Here is a 22,791-nt window from a genome sequence, read left to right as displayed (position 1 = left end):
ATTGCAGAAGCTAGGTAAGCTTTCATATTCTTTATATCGTCAAATTCCCTCAGTCTCTCTCAGATGCTGAAAGTTCATCAGTTAAGGTGTGTCTTCAAAGACCGGCCAGTAATCTCTGAATGTAGGTTTATGAACCCTAGGAAGGATTTTGGTAATGTGATCCTCCCCTTTTTCACATGCCAAATTTGTAGTTCTGAGCTGACTTGTCAGAATTTTTAGCTGCGTCTAGCAAGGAAAAAAAACTTTTTTGTTCAGATTAAAATACAGTTTTGTCCGTATAACCCATCATTTTTACTTTTATTGCTGCAGATTAGAGATAGGCAGAAGGATTTATGGGATGTCTGTAGTCTTAACATGGCACCAGAAGTCAGGAGCCATAAGTATTCTTAGCTGTTTCTGAGTCATTGTTTGATCTTAAACAAGTCACTTACTCAGAGTTCACCTAAGTTTCTCCATCTGTGAATAGCAACACATGTGCCTTGCAGGGATGCTGTGAGACTTAAATACCTGTGAAATAATTATATATCCCTGGATGGGGAGATAAGTGTGTACTTACAAATCTCCTTACTTAACTAGTTTATTTTTATTGCTTTGTTGCTCTAAATTTTCTAAAAATAACATACTCAATTAAAGCAGACATGTAGTTCTCTACAGCTGGATTTGCAGAACAATCTGTTAATGCACATCTGTGTACCCCGTGGCAAATATTTTTAGACCACGTGTATTTTTGTCAAGGTTTTGTACGCTCTGTTTCCAGGGCAGTTGGATAAAAACATCTGTACCGCCCATTCCCATAACAACATTTAATATGTTTTAGCTTTTTTGCCAGGTTGCTGGAAAATATGATTGAGATGATCTTTTTTCAGAACTTGCTTTGCATAAAACATACCTTGTTTCCCAAACCCTTTCCATTTTCATGCCTGGTTAGGCGATTAAGCAAGCAGCTCCTGTTGAAATGAGATGCCTGTTGACTGGAGGGGAACTGTACTGTCTGCGCAGTTACAGCGTCACTTAGATCCTAGTATCACTGTGGATGTATTGACAGGACACTTTATCAAAGTTGTTAAGTCTTGTTCAGTGGAATAAGTCATTTTAGATGATATCGAAGCAGGTTTGTTCAAAACTAGCTTGGGTCCCTCTGTATTGTGCCATGCAGACCAACCATAGGAAAAAGAAAGCCATGATGGCATGGCCTTTTGGTTGCTCAGAAGTGGACGCAAGCGTCCTGAATTAAGTGTGGCAGTATGGCCAAGGGTTAGAGCAGTGGACGCTTGTAGCCAAGACTCTTGAATTCAGTACACGTTTTTACTGTTGACTCACTGCTGACTTGCTGTGAGTCACTTAGCCTTTCAGTCTAAGTTTACTAATCTGCTTGAATGGGTGTTGCGCCTCTGCCCAAATTTAACTGGTTGTGTGCAAAGGGCTAGGGCTGTAAAGTGCCTCAAAGCGGAGTGCGTCAGCCCCAGCCGGTACAGGCAGGGAAGCATGCGTGCCTCCTTCTCCTGCCTCTCCTCCGTTCTTTCTCAGTATCGAGATGGCTTCTCAGTTCTCTTCCCTTTGTCCTCTGCCTGCAGCTCCTTTCCCCTTCCTCGGCACTTATTTATTCTAGAGCAGGACTCTAGGACAGCCGTTTGTGATTTTAACATTTATTATTTCTTGCCTTTAATGCTATTGGGAAGAGAATTGCAGCTGAAAAACTATTTTAACAAACCTATTTGCTTGCATAGTGAGTAAATTGGTAGAGTAAATAATAAAGTAAAGTAAATTAATAAGTAAGTTAGTGCATAAGAGAAAAGGACTTTAATCTTTGTCACTTTGCTTATTATGTCTACAAGTCGGCTTGTATCAGATTGGCTGAAATAAATGAACACAAGCGTGCAATAGATGTTTCTTGTTCAGTGTTTGATAGGTTTATTTACTGTGGGAGCCTTGATTAAGCTACTGAGGATTGACTCTAGAGCTCTTTGGTTGGATTTTATTTCTGTAAACAAAGCAGTGACTTGTAGCCCTTCATACTTTGCTGCTGGCAATATTGTCTTTCTAATCCCATCGCGTTGGATAAAAAAGAGGCAAAAATAACTCCAGCTCAAATGGAACCCTTTTAACCAGTTTTTTGGAATGACAGGCTGGCGTTGCTCTGCACTGTGTACGTCAGAGGTACTGAGGTGAAAGGCGCTAGAGTTTAAACCAAACCCAGATCCTTTTATAAACTCTGTGGCTGACATAGGAATATCAAGTGGTTCCTGTACCTACACAAACTTCTCTGTGTACCCACCATCCCCTACTGCAGGAACCTATGCTTTCTAGGATGTCTGTGGATTACAGCAAGCATTGCAGTCAGGGTGCTAGTGACTCTTCTTGGCTGTGACTCCTATTTACAGATTTCTCTGCATCCTGAAGGAAACTCAGATTTTCCTTTGTGCTCGTGCCACTTTACTGATGAATAGATTTGTTGAATAGTGGTGCTTTGGATGTGTTCTTGCATACTTCTTCCAGGCTTGCACCTGCAGCCACCCTCTGTTCATCCTGTTGGGATTTGCCTGTGTAGATTAATTAAATTGTGTTTGTAAAGAGCTTTCAAAGCGTAACGTACATTAATAAATGCGTGATTAGTAATATGTCTCTTCTGTTCAAAGCAACTGCTCCGTTACTGGAGTGTTGGCTTAACAAAACAGTCACGTCCTAATTTTTTTTTAACCTTTGTTTTGTCATTTCTCGATTGATAGCTATCTCTGGAGTTGCATGATGAATGCTGATGCCCATAAATACCTGTGGCTTCCATTAGTAATGCTTAACACTTATAGAGAAGATGATCAAATGATCTTGTTGGATCAAGAATCAGTATTTTTTGCAGAACGGAAGCCTCAAGATAATTTCCCAACTTATTTGGTCATTGTGCATGGTCATCTCCATGTGGCTGTGTGTGCTTGCAGTCTACAGAGGAGCGTCACTGCTCGGATTACGGAGTCTACAGAAAGAAAGTGAACTCGGTAGTCACATGGGTCCGTTCTCCCCCCGGTCCCTCCCGCCCCCCCCCCCCCCCTTTTTTTTTAATAACTAATCTGATCCATTACCACCTTAAATAGAGTTTCAGTGTAATTTTTTGACTGACTACCAGTTTGATCAGATGTGGGCTTTGTGCACAAATGTGTCTTTTTTTTTTTTATGCTCAGTAACAGCAAACAGGTTGTTATCGCCATTGAGCAGTGGAAAATTATTCCAAGATTCTGAAATGGGGAGTGAAATGGACCCCTTGCTTAGATTAAAACACTTGATGATAGCAATTGGATGTTTGTCTTGTTTTGTCTTCTTTCCAGGTACTTGGGGAAGCGATGCAATAGAAGGAAAAGTCTTTTAAATCAAGCCTGGAAAGGCTGAGACTTAAGAAGGAAATAAAATGTAAAACATATCCTGTAGATATGATTTCAATATAGTATTATTTGTAACTGTGCATTTAATTATTTTGTCATCTCTTAGTAGTTGAGGAGGTGTATAGATGCACATAAACTCTTCTCCTTTTTTATAGCTTTTGCAAGGTAGTTTAAGTCTGAGACTGTCTTTAAATTTGTAAATATATTTTTAAACTCCTAACCAAAATGTTATCTATCCTGTTCTGTTTCTGATTAGTAACTCCTACTGCTTTTGACTCTGTTGCACTGATCATCTTTTGGATTAAGGCTGATCCTTGGATTACTTTAAATGTTTCTGTGATTTTGTAGCTCTCTATATGGTTATTAAATAGCAAAATTTAATCTCTTTTCTGTTTTGTTTATTTCCTGGATTATGGGTAAGCAGGACAGGTATTCTTAAAAGAATTTTGGATGTATTTTTATGCAGATGTCTTGCTACAACTGCAGACTTCTTTAAATACCTTTTAATTCTTCATATACTGAGCAGTTAGAGTTCTAAATAACAGGGTACTGTGGGAGCAACAGCTTACAAATGCCAAGACCTGACTTGATTTATTCAACCAGTATGTAGATTAATTGATTGTACTTTGAAGTCTGGAGTGAGACCACAAGTCTGTGCTAGTGAATTGGACTTGAAGTTCGGTACGTTATTTCAGTGGACTGGAAGCTATGGGGAGTCATAATGATAGTATTTCACTTTTTTCTTTTGACTACTTGACCTGTGGAATCTGAAAGCAGGCATTATCTTTCTGTGGTTTTAAGGAACTGAAAACAAAGGATTCTGTACAGCGATAATGTTACATCATTTGCATTAGGAAATTGTCCCCAAACAGTCTACAGACTTCCTAGATGGCTTGCAGTGCTGCTCTCTAAGCATGTGGTTAAAATTCCCAATGAGGACTAGAGCCAGATCAGGAGACTTCTGCTGGTTGTTTATAGAAAGCTTCACCCACTTCATGCTGTTGGTCAAGTGGTCTGTAGCAGACTGCCACAACATCTCTAGTGTTGATTTCTGTCAGATCTTGACCCAGAAACTCCCAAAAGACATGTCTCTGGTTTCATCCTGAAGTTCTGGGCAGTCAAGGAGCAGCTTTTCATAGAGCTCACCCCTGCACCCCTTCTTCTCTAGTCTTCCTCAGCAGCCATTACCCTCCATGGCAGTGTTCTGTCAGGCGTGCTGACCCAGCAGGTCCTTGTCGTTCCGATCATGCCAAAGACCTGTGACTGCGCGTGAACTTCTAATTTTTTCTTCTTTGATGTCCAATCTGTGCATTAATGTAGGCACGTTTGAGGTAGGCCTCTGAATACCCTTCCTTCTGAGCAGTAACACAGAAGTCTCCCTGCTGGCTTTCTCCTGTGCACGCCTCCTACATTTGCATCATTTACTCACTTTACTCAGTGAAGCTAGTCTAAAGTCTTCCTCATTAAATTACCAGGTCTGTTAATGAAGATGTTTTGTCATTATGTTGGTCAAAAGGATTCCATTTCTTCCCAGTGGACCATCTTCTTCAGCAAACAAGGCTTCATAATCGAGAAGGCAAAGTCTTCCTGGTGATACCACCTGAGTCTTTCCCCTTCCCGACTGGAAGGATCAAGTCCACAGGGTGCAGCGTTGGGCCCTGTCTCCTCTCACTCTTTCTACAAGAGTTGGCAAGGCACCTGCTCGTGGAAAGGGAGTCTCTTGATGCCAGAAGTTGCAAGCTTGCAGTTCCCTCTCTCCTGGGAGTTCATGCTTTCTTCCTACCCTTGTATTTTCTCAGTCATATCTTCTTGCCTGCCTGGGCGCTAGGCACATTTGCCCCTTTTATATCCCCGCATGCTTTGTTACCTCCTTTTTGTTTGCACCTTCTGGTTGCTAATGGTTGCTAGATGCCAGACAATCAGGAAGCTGGAAGGAAGTCCGCTCTGCCCCTCTGTGAGATTTCCTCCTGGGCAGAAGCTCTCATGCCGTCTGTTCGTTCCTGGCTGCGTTTGCTTGGAATTGGCAGTCCCACCACATACTGCCTTCCTCCCCTTCTGCAGACCAAAAGTACTGCTGCTGCCCAGCTCTTGTGTCAAGCAGGAGGGACTGAGTAAATAAGTGACTTACAATTATTGCACATCATTCCTGGGTGCAGAGAACCTAAGGGGACAGTTAACCTCGTGGGATGGCATTGTGGTACTGTGCCTTTCTACTCAGAGAATTTAAAAGTCCTGTTTTGAAGTGCTGTATGAAAGTTATTTGCTGTTCTCTACTACCTGTGCTGCTAAAGCACTGCTAAAATACTGCAGGTATCAAGGATACCTTCTTTTTGACTTGTTGGAACTTTTACACAAAGAATAAAAAATGTGTAGGTTTCATCTCTGCTGTGAGGATCACTGGAGAGTGACTTTATTAATTGTACAAGGCTGGTGCATTTGGGCAGCAGTTGGTGGATAAACTCTATTTACTCCTTTAAATCTATGTCAAAGTTGATGTGATGATTTGTTCTTTTTATCTGTGCAGGTACCAGTGATAGCGATACTGGGTTCAGGTGGGGGATTTCGTGCCATGGTAGGCTTTGCTGGAGTCATGAAAGCACTCTACGATTCAGGAATTTTAGACTGTGCGACTTACATTGCTGGCCTCTCAGGATCTACATGGTAAGATTTATTTTTTCCTTTTGTCTGTCTTCACTTTTTGTTCAGAAAATTCAAGCAGGAATTTTCGTGATAGTTGATGACTTTATTCCTAAGATTGTGATTCAGAGTAAATACATATATGAATGTATATACACACACATATACACACACGCACACTCTACCAGGAGGGACTATACACTAGATATCTATATCTATATATACACTACTAGCACGGGAGAGACTTCCTGAGCCAGCTGTCTGGCAGTGTGGTAGGTCAGGAGAGCAAATCCTCTGGTGGCAGAGTTTCAGAATGCCTGGGAAAGTGAGGACAGCTCAGACTCCAGTTGGTCTCCCTAGGAGCTTTGATAGCGGGAATCAATGAAAAGAGGCGCTACACGTATGCGGCCTCTTCCCAGTATCAATGGCCAATATTATCCTTTGTAACTGATTTTTTTTCATCTTGGTGACTGAACCAAAAACATTAAGAATTCAAGTTGTTGATACACTAGAAGTATTTTTGCTTTGTGTTATTTTCTTCCAAATGAAATGAAAAAAAAAAAAAAAAGTCTTTTCAATTTGAGGATGATTAATTCAACCTAAAATGTATATATCCTAAAATGAATATATCCTTTTGGGACACTTCTCAAAGATTTTCAAAATCTTGAAAAAGATCTTCTGCTCCATTTTAGACTTGGTAGTTCTTTGCTTAGTGGATTTACCCAGGATGTGCTCTCTGATGCTTTCTCAGCTTTCCTAAAGTTGAGCAGGTGTAGTTGAGCAGCTTGTAAGGAAAAATTCTCATTGCCATGCTGCAGGGCATCCAGGTACGGATTGCCTTGTATCATTCCTGTTGTCACTGTTTCATTTTGTTATTCAGTCACTTAGTTCATTTGTCATTGTACATTGTTTATTAAAACAGTTCGTCAATCAGATGGGGAGGAAGCGTCTTTCAGGACGTCTCAACCTGAGGGTGTCTTTCTACCTGACTCAATGAATGCTTTACGCCATAAAGAGAAACAACCGCAGGAGAAAGTAAGAGTGACGTTGCTGTGTGAACGGCACTCTGGACATTATGGGGTCGAGGCTTTGTAGGCAGCAGAGGGATTTGAACCCCAGAAGTACGTCTGCCTTAACCACTTTTGTGAATAAGGGTTTCTCTTCTCTCCGTCCAGCATTATGAACCTAGCCTTTTATCTCCTTGGCCTTTATGAAAATTGCCCCAAATTGCACATATTACAAATGTTGAAGCTTTTTATTTTGATATTTCTTAAATGAAATGATCTAAAATTTTTAACAGCTCTGTGATTTTCATCAGCGGAAGACATCTGGCAAATTCAAGCCAAATTTCTTAAATGATTGGCCTCCTTAACACTGCATTTTTCATTCATGGCAGAACTTTTTTCGTCTATCTTTAAACCTTAATTTTAATGTCAGTGGTTGCAGTAGAGAATGTTACAGCTTTAAGAAAACGTTGAACTTTTCAAGGAAGTATCGTAACTGTCACAAAATATCATTTTTATCATAACCAGTACTTTCTGTATCGTAACCGGTTTGAATATTGAAGGTGTGCATCGAGTAATGAATCCAGTTTAGGGCCACAAGAAAGGTGTTGACAATCTGGATGAATTCCATCAGAGGACAATGAAGATAGTGAGAGGTGATGAGGAGCACGTGGAGGCTGAGGAACTGGGTTTGTTTAGAGTTGAGAAAAGGAGGCAGAGAGTGGGGAGGGGTTGGAACCTAATTGCTGTCTCCAGCTACCTAATGGGTAGTTGTAAAGACGACAAACTCTTTTTGGAGATGCACAGGGAAAGGACAAGAGGTAACAGCTGTGAGCTGCAGCAAGGAAAATTTGGTTAGCTATTACAAAACATTTTGTGCAATGAGCGTGGTCAAGCACTAGAATGGATTGCTGCATCCTTACTTGACTGGACTGCATAAGATGTCATACTCTTTCTGTCTGACTCAATGAATACTTTATGGGAAATGAATACTTGACTGGACAAAACCTTGAGCAACTTGATAGGTCTTTTAAGTCGCTTTTACTTTGAGCAAAAGATTGGACTACAGATCTCAAGCTTCCTTACGGTCTAAATTATCCTACGATCCTACGAACTTCTAGTTACTTTGAGACTGAGGGAAAAAGACTTTCATTGGAATAGGTAAATATCTATGAGCAGGGAATCTGCCTGGGGTGAATTTTATACTCTGGTCTAACTCAGAGCAAGAACATGAACTTTGGTTTCTCCCATTCTAAGGAAAAAAATCTAACCTCAAAGTTTTTGACTCTTTTGGAACAGATGATAAACACTTCTATTCCTTGATTTTTTTTTTTTTCCCCCCCAAATATGTTTCAACTCCCCCCGCCCCCCGATTCAGAATGCCAGAATTTCTATCAGCTAAGAAAGCATTTATTTAGATTTAACTACAAAAAGTTAGCATCACCAGAAACATATTTCTGGGGGATTTTCTCTATGCACTGATGCTCAAGGGGAGGGACCACTGTCAATATTAAGAGATCTGGATGTACTTTTGTCAAATTTGCAGCAAAAGTGGCAGATCTCATTTGACTGGATTAAGAGGGATTGAGTAGTGCAACACAGCGTGAAAAATTTTCAGTGAGTTTCTAGGGAATGGTGTATAGTCCATGTTCTGAAAAGATGTCAGTCAGCTGCGCATAACAAGAACGTAACAAGAATTCCAGAAAACCAGTTCATCATCATTCCACTTCTTAGTGACAGTGTACATACAGGATTATTTTTCATACCTCAACTAGCTGGGCAGAGTAATGGAACATGCCCTTTTCAGCCCTCTTGCTTTATTTGGAGACTGACTTTAGTTAGTCAAGCTATTCTTGGTGAACAGGGAGTTTTGGTGATATATTGACTCAGTGTAAATCTGTAGAATCTGTGTTAAAATAGCAAGATGATGTGAACTGATCTAACCGGAAACATATGCTGAAAAAGTTTGTTTTTAAATAAATTAGCTTTTTCTATCTTGATGATGTCACCTCTTCAGACTTTCCTTGCTTGATGAATAAATAAATTAACACTTTGTCACTCCCTTTCTTTTCTTTTTTCATGCTGTCTATTACTTGGGAATAATGCACTTTTTTTTTTTTCTTTTTTCCTTCTGAAGGGTGGAGTATTCCTTTCCTGCAGGGAGAAGCAGGTTTCTGCTTGTTCACTGATGCATGCCTAACCTTGGAGCAATGCATTTGCCTCCCTGACTGTTTCAGTCGGCTTGCTTCAACCTTGCGCTGAATTCTTCATACTGCATTTTCCTTTCTCTGCTCACGTGGAAGCTTGCTGCTGTTCTTGTTCCACCCAGGAGTTGACGTGCATGCTAAATGCATTGCTTTAGAGCCTGTGCAAGTGCTAATGAAGCAGCTTCTTGCATCAAGCATGTGACAAGGTTCGTCATACCTCCAAGTAAATCGCAGAGCAGAGATCTCGGAGCCGAGCTTACACCGTGTGTACCTCGCTAGTATACAGAGATGTAACTGCAGGGTAGTATGTATAGCTGAGCCAGCTATTTGAGCAAATAATAGTGAAATGAGCCTCCGGGAGGTTAGGACAGCCAATCATGAATCTTCACCCATAGTGTCACTTAAGCCAACATGCTTGTCTATACGTGTGTCTATGCTTTGTTTTTGGTGAGTAAGCAGAGTTTCCAGAGTTACTTAATGATAAAACCAAGTGCTGCCTGGTATGCCTCAAACTCGATTAAATCTCTGCACAATTAGAATTATTGTGCTTCATCCTAGTGTTAAAACTTGTAGATCCTGGAAAGTATGCTAATATATTTTAGGAATTTTTGAATAATTATAATGAACTGGAGAGTGTCCTATGTGTGTTTGCTTATGGAATCCCCAGTCTGCCAAATTTAGGTGTACTGTGACAATTTGAAAAGCTGTTTTTCCAGCTTATGATGATTCTGTCCGTTATCTCTTAAATAGGTAAAAGATGAACGCTTTATTTATTTATTTTTTTTTTTTTGACACACGATGTAGGTGTTTGTGGAGTGTTTGATTGTATGTACACATTTAGGTCAAATCATTTCGCTTTCTATGCCTTGACAAAAAGAAATGACAATTCTATACTATATAAAGGATGGCTAAATTACTCTGATTTAATCAGCAACATATTATATCAAATTATTTATGGGCTTATTGTACAGTTCAGGCAGATGATATTGAACTAGGCTTTGATGCTTACGGGAGCCTGTTTTCAATGGCAGGTACATGTCGACTTTGTATTCGCACCCGGATTTCCCAGAAAAGGGACCGAAGGAGATTAATCAAGAACTGATGAACTCTGTCAGTCACAACCCGCTCCTGCTGCTCACTCCTCAGAAAGTCAAACGCTACATTGAAGCCCTGTGGAATAAGAAGAGCTCAGGGCAGCCTGTCACCTTCACCGATATCTTTGGAATGCTGATAGGTGAAACACTCATCCATAACGTGAGCGCATTTTTTTTATGATCACTAGAGTTGTGAAACTGTTGTGTAATAATGTCTATCAATGTTTTCTTTTTTTAAATGACCTCGGTAACATTTTACCAAGCCCATTTAGCACTAGGAATACTACATAAGGAATGTGGAAAATGCCTTGCTTGCTCTCGGATTGAGTATCATCCATGACAATTACCACTTAAGCAATTTCAAAGAAAAATTTACAGGATGTTGTAACCTCTTTATGTACATTTTACTATAAGAAAAGCAGCATTTGCTTAACAGGACATTAATATCAAGGTCAAAGACCAGACGCACATCTCTATCACTAATTGTTTTTCTGCAAATGACACAAAGAACAGCGGGGTTTTATACAGTTAAGTTTATTGTCCGCAAATCCTGTTCGACTGAATCGGGTACAGACTGTCTAGTTCAAGCGATTCAGATAAATAGAATTTACCTTTGATCTTATTGCATGATTGCAATGTGTTAATAGATTCACAGACTTGTTTTATATGATTTTGGATATCTTGAGTATACATTTCCATTAGGTTTTAAACACCGTAAAATACTGAAAATCAAGCAAGTGACTTTCAGTAGGTGAGATATAGGGTGAGTTCCCCACAGCGAAGGTGTGTTAATGATCCTGTGAGGGTGATTGGAAGTTCCCATTTGCTAAGGAGTTAAACCAATGCTCAGATGTTTTAGCTTAATTCTGAACCTGATGCAGTCAGTGGAAAAAATGGAAATAAGGCTCTTGGTTATTCACAGATAACATTTTTTTACTACAATTATATCATGATGATTTTCAATCTTTTTGGGAGATGCAGATTTTTGGTTAGCAAATGTAAGCGTATTAGTAGTCTGTTTGCTTTTCTTGGTCATCTTTGACTAATAAGAAACATCACAGATTGAAAATCATTACATGATCGTTAATGGTGGCTCTAGCTAAAAGAATATTCTAGGGGAAGAACTTGCTTTGTCCAACAATACCGCTTTCTTTTCGGTCACGTTACCTTGGATTGCATAAGATACACTTATTTCATCTTCCTATAAACTCTTCTCTGGCCCCTTCCCTCCCAAACAATGTTGTTGGCAAATCTATCCATCTCAGATGTGGAAAGAGTTCGGTGAACGTGAAAGGAGAACATCCATGCTTTAGACATCTACAGCTTCTGTTTCCTTGTGTTTGCATTTATTGTGCAAATAGAAGGCATTCAAGCAGATTAGTTCCTTTTACACGTTCTTCTGCTCTGTTTTTCTTGGAAGGAACTAAACTTGTCTTTTTTCCTCTTTTTGAGGATTTTGGAGAAATGAGTAGTCTCCCAAATATCAGCCCATGATATCTCTCTTGGGTGCTTCTGTATGATTAGTTTGGACATACCTTCTTTCTTTTCATGCAGAGAATGGATACCACTTTGAGCAAAATGAAAGAGAAAATCAATAACGCACAGTGTGCTCTCCCACTCTTTACATGCCTCCATGTCAAACCAGATGTCTCGGAGCTTATGTTTGCAGGTATGTTTTTCATCTGTGTCTTAAGTCATTTGTCAAAAAAGGAGTGCTTGGCTGGAAAAAGGTCTATTAATACTTCTGGGAGTAATTACATTCTGCAGCTTGGATACACTTTGAAATTATTTGTCCCATTGCAAGAATTATGGAAGAATTTGGCATGAAATAAAACATTCTTTAGGGTTTAGCAAAATTCGCAGTATTACGAATGGAGTACAGGGAGATGTTGAGTTTAAAAAAAGAGGAAGGGTATGTTGCGGGGTGTGTCGGACAGGCACACGATAAGGACAGTTGAGGGGCTTTAAAAGGCGATGGGGAAATGGAGGCTTTTGTGCTGAGCAGCTTCCGGGGATCTGACAGTAGAGCCTGATGACAGATCTACTCAGGGGTAGTGAACACGTAGATAGGTGGACACTTATTTGGCTGGTGCCATATATGGGCACTGGTCTTTATCTTTTACAAAAAAGATTTACTACCAAAGAAACGAGTATTGCTTATCCAGCAAGTAGCTGAGTACCTTACAGGAGTCGAGAAAATTAGAAACCTAAAGTTTCTCTGCAACATCAAAAGGATGCTTAACATTAGCCTATCAAACAGGTAAAGGGAAATGTTTTCAGTCAGCCAGGATTATTTGTCCCTCTAAGAAGAGAGAGATTAGAATTGAACGAACAAATCAGATGCACCTTTTTAAAACTTTTTTTTAAACTTTTTGCACAGTGTAAAGTACTATTAGCGTCATAAAAAAGAGAGTTTGTTTTTACTTGTGTCAGATTTTCATCTCATCTATTAGCCACAATTGAGACTGGGATCCAGTTATACTAGATGCTGTACAAAGGGAGTTTTATATACAATTATACTTATACATTTTTTTAAATATATATTTAGTTTTATATGAGCCTGAGGGGGAAGCACCAAGTGGCTTGCCCAAAGTTAAGAAATCAGACATTGTCTGTAGATTTCTTGAAAAGAATATTTGTTGCTGTCAAAGTTTTGTTCATAATGGAAAATAAGGTTGTAAAGTAGATTAAATTTTTAATGGTGAATGGCTGCTTTTCTCCTTAGAAGACTTGAACCTTTTCATTTGAAAAGGTTTTTCATTTGAAATCATTTTAATTTGAAAATGGAAGTATTTTGCTTTTTTATGATCTTCTATTTTCTGAGGAATTTTAGGTGGATTCTTCATTTGCTGTTTTCAAAATGAAATGATCTTTAGTTAACATAGGTCTTCTCTATATATGTTCAGTAAGGCCTGATGCTCCTGAAGACTTGTCTAATTTCTCCAGCCTTTTGGCTGGACCAGTTAGACCAATTGGTCTAATAAAAGACCAATTGCTCTTGCCGATTGATCTTGATTTTTCCTTTTCTTGAGACTATCACCTTTATCAATTATACTATATCCTGATTGTTCCTACTGTAAGCTTTTTTTTCTTCCTTTTAGAATTGAACAACTGTTCTTGATGTGAAATATATAGTAAGTTTTAAACAGAAATATTTATACTTTCTTATGAGATGACAGATATGGGTGAAATCTTTCATGTTGTTTCATGTTGAAATGCATTAATGGCATCAGATAACGTTCTTGCACCATCACTCCTGGAAGGAAGGATTTCATGCAGCTGCTAATAGCTTTCGTGCCCCAGGCTCTGCATGTTTTCACTATCAACAGTATTTTTGACCCTGGTGGTGCTGGCTGTACTCAAAATTTCAGCAGTTGTTATAACTGAACATAATTACTGTGATTTACTTAAAGAAAGTTTTTTGTTGTTTGTTTTTCTTTTTTAAGATAGCTTGCTTATTAATAAGAAATTACCTGAAGATACTGATGTTAAAAGGAGGAGTGGAATTTAATGTTTGGCTTTGGTATTGCCATGTTTCTATCCCCCTAACAGCCTCACTCACCAGCTTTCCTTCTGCTCCAATGCCGGACCAGTCAAAAACCTGGATTTTTGGCTTTTGCGCTTAGTAAACCTAAGGCAGCTGCAGAATTCATTTGGGAAGCAGGGCTGTCTGCAGATGTGGATCCGTAGGACTCATATCCCAGGCCCAGGTTTCAGAGGGCTCCTTCGGTCGGAGCACGGTTGGCCGGATAAATCGGACGTATTGTGTTGGTTACGGGCTGTTGATCTGCCCGCACGTAATGACACGAGATGGTCGAGTGAATCAGGTCTCACTGTTTGGGTGGTGTCTGTGCACGTATGTTCCCTGTCCTGACTCTGCCCAAATGTGTAATGGTGGGAGAACTTTTTCTGCCTTTCCTCCCGAGAACAGGGGAAGTTGTCACCTCTTCAGCTGGTATGAATCAACATAAAGAGCTATGTTCTGACATACTTCAGGGCCACATCCAAAATGCAGTGAACACAACTGAGACTTCTAACTTAGTACGTTTTGGATTAAGCCACAGCCAAGGTACTAATCCAGTGTATTGTGACAGAAACACCTTGAAAAGATATTTGAAATAGAGACTTAACAATTAAGTCTTTCTCTTGATATAGGGTTCCACTCTCAGTTTCTGTTCTTCAAGGAGAAGCTTGTCTCTTGGGACAGACTGATTCCAGTCCTGCCCATTGAAACGGCTCCGATCTCTAGGAGCCCGAGGAAAGACAGAAGCCGATGTCAAGTCCTTTATTTGTAAGGCATAAATCAGCTTATTTCCCGAAGTTGGGGATCTGAGTTGAGAAATTGTCTTCCTTTATGCAAATATGAAAATGGACTATCACAGTCCATTAATAGAAATTAATTCTATTCCTAAATTTAGTATTGCTCTTAAAAACATGGTTCTGCAATAGGCCTGAAAATTAGACTGCCAACTCCTGCTTACAATCCTTAAAGGGAAGTTCATTTAAATTCCTGGTTTTGGTCTTTAAAGGAATTTCCCTCCATTCTAACAAATATGAACATTTGTGGGTGACCTGTTTAGAAAACAGGGTTATTGTATTTGATTTAGATTAGAACAGCATCAGCCCACAAAACGAAACTCAGTACTCATGAGCAAATCTTTCCTTTTCAGGATGAGTTGTTAACCTTATCGTTCACATTTTAACAGAAATGCTGAATATTTTGAGAATAGATGGCATCTTATGACTTGCTGGAATTTTTCAAAGATGTTTCTTGTGCTTTTCCATTTAAGAATTATTTCTGACTTATTTATAGAGTCGGTCAAATTGATCATTACTAAAAAATTGGAAAATGGATGAACGGGTGAAAAATTAAAAATGTTGGATATTTTTTGTTCCTCACAGTTTACTTTTTGAAGTGCATTCTGTGATGTGAACGACTGCAGTGGTACCAAAGAAAACGTTTGAAAGCAGCTAAAATCCTTTTTCAAAAAGGCATTCATTATAGAAAGTGCATTTGAACATTATACTACGTCCTTTTATTGAGTTCTCTACCCAATAAGATGGCATGTCCTTTTAAATTTATGTTTACATCATTTGGTTTTGATAAGGTTTTCAACCGCCTCTCAGCTTTGCCTATTCTTGTTTTATTTTAGTGGAAACTAACTTTAGTTTTTGGTGGAATCCACATGCCGCTTCTGGAATCTTTCCTCAGCTTTTGTGATGTTAAATACTTTTTCTGCCTTCTGTGTCACCGTCCTCCACGTTTTTAGCAGGATCACAGTGAAAGGAAAAAGCCTTGGAACTTAGACCCGTGCCGGCACTTTGCGCGACAAGGGATCGCACTGAAACATGAGATGAAAACCCAATGTCGTTCTGTGTGTTTCTCGTTCACAACTGCTACTTTTTTACTTCTCTTCTTGCAATCTCATGTTTTTCCACCACTGTCTGTTGCAATAAGAGAGAATGAGACTTTCTTCTTTGTTTTGACATTAGACTTCATTTGAAATCAGAATTTTGCTTCTGCGTAACCGAAGAGAGCTTTCCATAAGCTCATTGGTTATGTAGCTTGCTATTTAGCTATAATTTCTTTCCTTGGACAAAGGTTCCAGTCAATTTATGTATGTTCATCCTCTGTTTCTATTCACAGGTCCTATTCAGATTGAGATTACTAACTGAGCGAGTTATTGTTATTGTTATTTCTTCTTTTGCAGATTGGGTGGAATTCAGTCCATATGAGATTGGTATGGCAAAGTATGGCACTTTTATGTCTCCTGACTTGTTTGGAAGTAAATTTTTTATGGGGACAGTAGTGAAGAAATACAATGAAAATCCCTTGCATTTCTTAATGGGTGAGTATGTGACAGAAAGGCACTACTAAAATTAGTTGCAGTATTCTGGCGACAAGTGCTTTTAAATGCAATCACAAAAACTGTGAAACAACAACTAGAGTTCTTGTTCTCAGTTGGCTAGAAGACATCCATTTGAAAGATTCCACAGACATGGATGGCTATTTCATGTTTTTTTGGCAGCTGGTGTGTACACCTGAGTTTGACTTGGCGTGTTCCAAAATCCAAATTTTCAGAGGTGTGTTCAGAATGCAAGTTACTACTTAAATAGTGGAGCATATGTTTTTCCTTCTACCAGCCTCCATTCACCGTTTCTTTTTTTTCCTTTTCAGGCGTCTGGGGCAGTGCATTTTCTATATTATTTAACAGAGTGCTTGGAGTCTCCAATTCTCAAATTAAAGGTCCCACCATGGAAGAAGAATTAGGTAATATTAGTAAATAATTGTACTACTAAGCAAAACAATTGCTAGAAAGACTCAGTGAACTCATTGTGTTTGTGGCAGGATGGCAGTCTGCTGTTAATCGTTTTAGGAGTGCATACTTCGGGTAACTAATTGCTGGCATCATCAGATGCTAGTGAAGTCAGGAAAAGAGAATCAGTAATTTCCTTTTCTTTCTTTCACTTTTGTTTCCGATTCGTATAAGAGGTACCGAAAGTCATCTCCATATATCCACCAACCGTTTTCGTAACGGAAAGGTATGATTCCAGCTCCCTTTTCCATGATCTTGTGCTAGCTTTTGGAGTTCAAAAGCTGACAAGTACTTGATAGTTACTCGTGTAGTGTCTTGACGCTAGATTGGATTGATCAGGGGATTAGTCAAGTGAAAACAAGGCTTTTCTTTTTTGGATTGTTAGATCTACTCCATTCTAACCACAAGTCATCTGTTGATACCCGATGACTCCTTGGCTTGTTAATTTAATGATTTCTGTTCCATTCCTAATGCACAAAAGTAAAAACAAACTGTAAGGAGAGAGCTGTAGCTTGCTATGCGTAGACTTTGTTTTTGTTTTAGAATGCATTTGATAATGAAACAGTTTCTTCATACTCAGAGGAAGGCTTTGCAGGGAAATACAATTAAAACAGTAACTAAATTGTACTAGACAGCCATTTTTTTTTTCAGCTGTAGCTTTCTCCTAATGTATTATTATGAGAATACATGTACTTATTTATGGATGAAAAGGAGACCTGAGCCTTAAGGTTCATATATCTGATATATATCCTAACTGTTAATGCCTTCTGATTGGGAATATATTTGAGTAAATTTGATAGTTAATAGAAATGTCTACCTTATTGCTTTTTTTAAGATGTTAAGAGAGAGAATTTTATGCCCCAGCTCTGGCTAAAGTCCCTATTCATTTCATATCTAATTTAAAAAATATTCTCTAAACTGGGAGTCAAGATGAAAGTGCTGATGAGATTTGAACCACAGTCTATTAGCATAACTGTAAACTTCCCAATGAAATCTTGGTATGACCAGTCAATGGCAAAATACTAGCGGGTGGCAGAAGACCGACAGTTTCACACAACATGTATGTTATACCTATAAGCAGTTAATAATCACTTTGGCATGGAGTTTCCTTTAAAGAGGTGATCTGATGTCCAAAAATTGCTTTTTTTTTTTTTTTCTTAGTTACCTTTTCTGCTTGCCAGTTTTTTGTTTTTTTTTTTTGACCTGTGTCCTTTGTCATCGCTCAAGAATTTGTATGTTTGTCCTTGTGCATGCTTGTCCATTGATGGTATTTGGATAGGGTTTGAGGACTCCACGGAGGTTTTGATACTTCACGGAGCATCAAAAAGTAAAAATATTTAAGGAAAAATATGTGACGACATACGTTTCTGTGGAGATTTTTAGTCTTGTAAGCCCAAGAGGGCATGGCCTTTTTTTAGAAAAAAATCAGCAGTGGTGGTCATCTGTGTCTGGTGTTCCTTACAAAACTTAATAAAGCTATGTATTTTTTGTGCTTGGTATTATGGTGAATCTCTTTTAATCAGCCTTTCCCTTTCAGTCAAACATGCCTATAGGCCGCTCATAAAACACTGAAATTCCAGAGAGTTTCAAGAAACACTTCCCCACATAATTTTAAACATAAGTGATTGCTTCCTATGTAGTATCAGAAATACTTAGAGAAAATAATATTGTCGATCTATAGGACGTTTTCACATGAATTCACCTCCATTACAAACCTTGCCCGAGAGTGGAATGTGCTGCTCTTTTGGTATTCATTTTGGCTTTGAAGTAATTGCTTGAGATAGTAACGAATGGTTTCGGCCTAATTTTGTGGTTATTATGGAAGCACAGCTGTTAACCCTAACGAAATACAGACTTTTTTTCGGAGAAGTTCATTCATTTCTTTTTCTCTCACTTAATGGTACGAAATATAAACTTGTCTTTTCTACTCAGTGTAACTGCTTTGGCTTTTATTTTTCACACACAAAACTTTCATAACCATCTTGGCTGTTGTTTTCCCCACTATTTTTAGAGGTACGTGCTCATATGTGTATGAATCAGGTTAAGGGTTCCTTTTTTTTTTTTTTTTCCTCCACTCCAAATTAGTACTGAATTAACAGATCTTTTGTCTTCCTAGCTCCTTAGGAGTTGCTCAGAGGACAAAGGCTTTACATCTAAATTTTAATCAATGTGAATAAGATGTGTCAGATATGTGCTGCTTTAGGCTTACCTTTCATTTTCTCAGCCCTCTGGTTAATCTGCTTAGTGCACAAACTTTATGACATTTCCAAACTAAAGCTGATAAATTCTAAGTATACATGTTCATGAACAGATCACGTCTCTTCAGCTCACTGAAGAGCTGAAGCTTTCCCTTACGAAGACTATGATGGTTCTACGCCTCAATGGTTTTGAAATTCTTAGCTGTACTCACATTTAACCCCAGCAAATTAAAGTCATTTTTTATTTTTTTCAACAGAGAATATTAGGCTAAAGCACCTTGTGAGCAATGACAGCTCAGACAGTGAGGATGAATCACAGCATCCAAAAGGTAAGGACATCCCCTCATTTTATTTTGTAATTTACTTTCCTCTTCTATTCTGCTTTCTCATAGCAGATTCAGGTTTGTAGGTACTGGTTATCAGCCAAATCTCATATTTCTTAGTCTTATCAAAGGTCTCTTTTAGCTCTGCTGTCATTTGTACCGATGATAAAACTTCATTGCCCAATGATCTTAAAGGATCCAATGGCTCAGCAAAATAGAGAAGTCTTGAGACCTCAGAAAGGCCTTTGGCTTGACTTCACACCTCCTGCTCAAGCTGATGATCAGATGATTCTCTCGTGCAGATTCAGTCTTGGCATCAGCCTGACAGGACTCCATAGTGGTCTACAATTTCATATGCATACAAAAATTATACTTGATGAGCCACTTATCTCGAAGCTCATTGCTAGCAAGCTCCTGAGCTCACAGGCCTGTATGAATTGTAACCAGCGCAGCATACTAACACTAACCATTATTTTCAAGGGTCCTTGATCAAATATTTACTTGGGAATGGTTTACTGTGTGTTTCCGGCTTTCATAGATATCTGCTAGCACCTGTACAATTGACACCTGAAACAGGAAATTCCTGGTGTTTGGCACAGCATTTTAAAAAATGCTCCAGTCTAATTTCCCAGGAGAGGCATAAGCATATGTGGAATGTTTGCCTGTGGGAAGAAAAGATCGTATTGAAAATGATATTTAGGCACCTAAATCACTTGGGGATGTCTGATCTTAGTTAGTGTCTCTGCCTCATCCTAATAAAGCTTTCTGTATTTGTTACTTCTGGGGACAAGAGTGATTGCTTCACCTGAAAAAATTGTCAGTGCTTTTAACAACTGAAGCAAAGAAGAGAATGCAGCTTCTTTATAATTTTAAATCTTGCAGGAAGAAAAGAAAATCCTGTGAAATGAGACAGTGAACTGTGTAACTAGCTCAGCAGCCTGATAGCTCCTTCGCTTTCTCTTATGTGTAAAATAATAGGTAAAAGAGTGATATCACGTTTTGTGTTTCTTTGTCAATTTCCTGGTGGACCATAGCCACCAAGAAACACTAAATTTAAATCTGTGATTTACAAGCACTTGATAATCTCTCTCATTTCCATGGGATATGTATATACAGATGATGTACCTCAAACTCTTTTGTGTTTGATGCTTTTCTCTTCCCTCCTCCCCCCCCCGCCCCTCCTCGCCCCAACAGCTCCTTTAAGAGCCTGGATTAAAGAGGCACATTTCAGTGCTGGATTGTACTTTTTAGTTTACTAAAACCAGATATTTATTGCACTCTAAGTTTACTGAAACGTTATTTTCAGATAGTTTAAAATCCCCATGATACGGTTTTCTCATTTATGCAGATATCGTAGAATTTAACATTTCATTGCATATCTCTAACTTTATGTATACCCCTGTATCCCTTTTGACTGTAACGAATACATCTGAATGCGTGACTGGCAGCAATAAGGAGTCTTTAGACAGGTGTGAAGTGGTGATAATGTATTTTTGAGCACAAAACCTCCTAAATGCAGCACTAGTACCGTGTCTCCATCTAAAAGAATGGTATTTGCCAAGCACACAGCAAAGGTGTGTGCTAAGGAAAAGCCCAGGAACGCTCCTATAAAGATTCAGAGGATTAACTTTGCCCACTTGAGCAAAAAAGGGTTTCTGTCAGTCAGCAAAGGATGGAGAAGGGTATTAATGCACATATACACGAAAATAGGTCTACACAGTATGGATCCATACATAGTATGGATCTTAGCAACCATATGTCCTGTGGGCCCAGAAGGGTTTACATTTTGGCTACTAGAGCAGGCTAAAGCCATGTCTATTTGCTTTTGCTATCCAGACTAGCTAAATCCAGCTCAGGTCATCTAACAGTCCGAATCTGTTTTCCTATATAGACACATCCACGTTATTGTACTGCAAATGAGAAGGTTCACTGGCCTGTGAAGATATAAGAGGGCTATAAGAGGGTTATCTCTGTTCCTCTTGAATTCTTGCAACAAAGCTCCTTCATTCAATCCACAGCTTCTTGAAAGAAGGTTATGACCCAGGTCCTCTCGTTTTAACAGGTCCTTGGCCTAGAAGTCTTTGTTTTGTGCTTCAGAAATTAACTGTCTCACCACTGGGTTGCTTTCATTTTCTCTGCAGGGACTGAAAATCCTGAGGCAAACCAAGCATATCAGAACAACAGCCAGGAAAGCTGGGTGCAGCGAATGCTGATGGCTTTGGTGGGTGACAGTGCCCTTTTCAATACCAGGGAAGGGCGTGCTGGGAAAGTGCACAACTTCATGCTGGGACTGAACCTGAACAGTTGTTACCCGCTCTCCCCTCTGGCAGACCTCCTCACTCAGGAATCTGTGGAAGAAGATGAACTGGATGCAGCCGTTGCAGGTTAGTCTGAAGAAAGTCTGTGCGCTGCGTATTCATTAATAAAACCAGAAACTGGGAATTCCTTGGTTGACTACATTTACTCGAACCACGATGCTTAGAAGTGCATATGCCTGAAGGAAGGCAGGAGAAGCTTTCTATAGTGGCAGTCGTCAGTATTGGTAAGCCCTGCTCTAAATGAGGGCCTGTGTTGTTCTTTTATTTGTCTTAAGTCTTCTGGTGGAAATAAAACCTTTGCTTTTCCTGCTACAGTGCTTTCCTGTTCGAAAAATGCTGTAGCTTATCTGCCATCTTTGTCTTTCTCTGAAAAACCTGTGGAGAGAGCACACTTACTTCTCTTCTTGTAGATCCTTGCTTTGCTGACACTATATTCTTCCCAGCGTGACCGAGCTGTCAGATGCATCCACACTTCATATTGGCGTAAGCAGGATGCAGGACCACTGATGGCCAACCCGAGTTCCAGAAAAATGCTGATTTGTAAGAGAAGTTCAACGTCTTTCCCTCCCTCTGTGAAGTATCTGGGCTGGGACAATAGCTGCAGCTGTATTTGTGACAGAGAATGAGGAATCACGTTTGATTAGTATTTTGAAGATTTCCTATAGATAGTTGCGATTACCTCTTGCTCAGTGAGAGCCCATGAATTTCTGAATATTCTTCTGGCACTGGTGCATTTCTTTTTTCTTCCGCGGTAGGCAACGAAGCACTGAGTTAAGGATCTGACTCTCCCTATGGAAAAGGTATGTCACAGTGCAGATACATCCTTGGTGAAGCCTCCACGTACAGTTTCTCTGATATAAACTGTAGTGTTTGTGGATGCTACCTTCAAGCTGAGGAACTACAAACCTCTGAAAGTGGTGTCCCTTGCATGTTCCTGTGTAGTGGCACTGCACTGCCAGCCAGCCCTCATAATAATAATTATCACTTCAACCCTTATGCAGAGAAAAGAGGTTGTCCTAGTTGGTCATTATGCAATAGCGAATACGAGATGTCGTTTAAAAGCTTAAGTAGCAGACGCTTTTTAATGTGTATTTGTTACTGTAACAAATCCCTCTGAGTGGTTGTATAGTAATTTCCATCTGCACTCCACTTTCTAAATATTTTCATCATCTCAGAGGTGTTTACAGCTGCGTAATCCTAATATTTACAGTGGTTGTAAAAGAGGCAGGAAAGCGGGTAGCGGATTTATGGCTGGAAAAAATGACATTTGACGAGAATTTTGCATAATTAAGATATGTGGATAATCTTCAGAATCAATTGTC

General features: G+C 39.3%; 1 protein-coding gene across 5 annotated transcripts in view; it reads left to right on the top strand.

The window, feature by feature from the left end:
• PLA2G4A (phospholipase A2 group IVA) overlaps positions 1-22,791 on the top strand; it is an 81,801-nt gene that overhangs the window by 46,826 nt on the left and 12,184 nt on the right. For 4 of the 5 annotated variants that reach the window (XM_068952042.1, XM_068952044.1, XM_068952043.1 and 1 more), the window contains 7 exons: positions 5,896-6,032; positions 10,251-10,473; positions 11,868-11,982; positions 16,025-16,162; positions 16,492-16,584; positions 19,086-19,157; positions 21,293-21,535. In XM_068952042.1, the coding sequence (XP_068808143.1) occupies positions 5,896-6,032; positions 10,251-10,473; positions 11,868-11,982; positions 16,025-16,162; positions 16,492-16,584; positions 19,086-19,157; positions 21,293-21,535 (1,021 nt within the window). The remainder of the gene's footprint in view (positions 1-5,895; positions 6,033-10,250; positions 10,474-11,867; positions 11,983-16,024; positions 16,163-16,491; positions 16,585-19,085; positions 19,158-21,292; positions 21,536-22,791) is intronic. The other variant, XM_068952046.1, reaches the window with a different exon arrangement.

Source organism: Struthio camelus, chromosome 8 (genome assembly GCF_040807025.1).
Source record: "Struthio camelus isolate bStrCam1 chromosome 8, bStrCam1.hap1, whole genome shotgun sequence".
In the NCBI taxonomy this organism is placed as follows: domain Eukaryota; kingdom Metazoa; phylum Chordata; class Aves; order Struthioniformes; family Struthionidae; genus Struthio; species Struthio camelus.
This window is presented reverse-complemented; position numbering and strand designations above follow the sequence as displayed.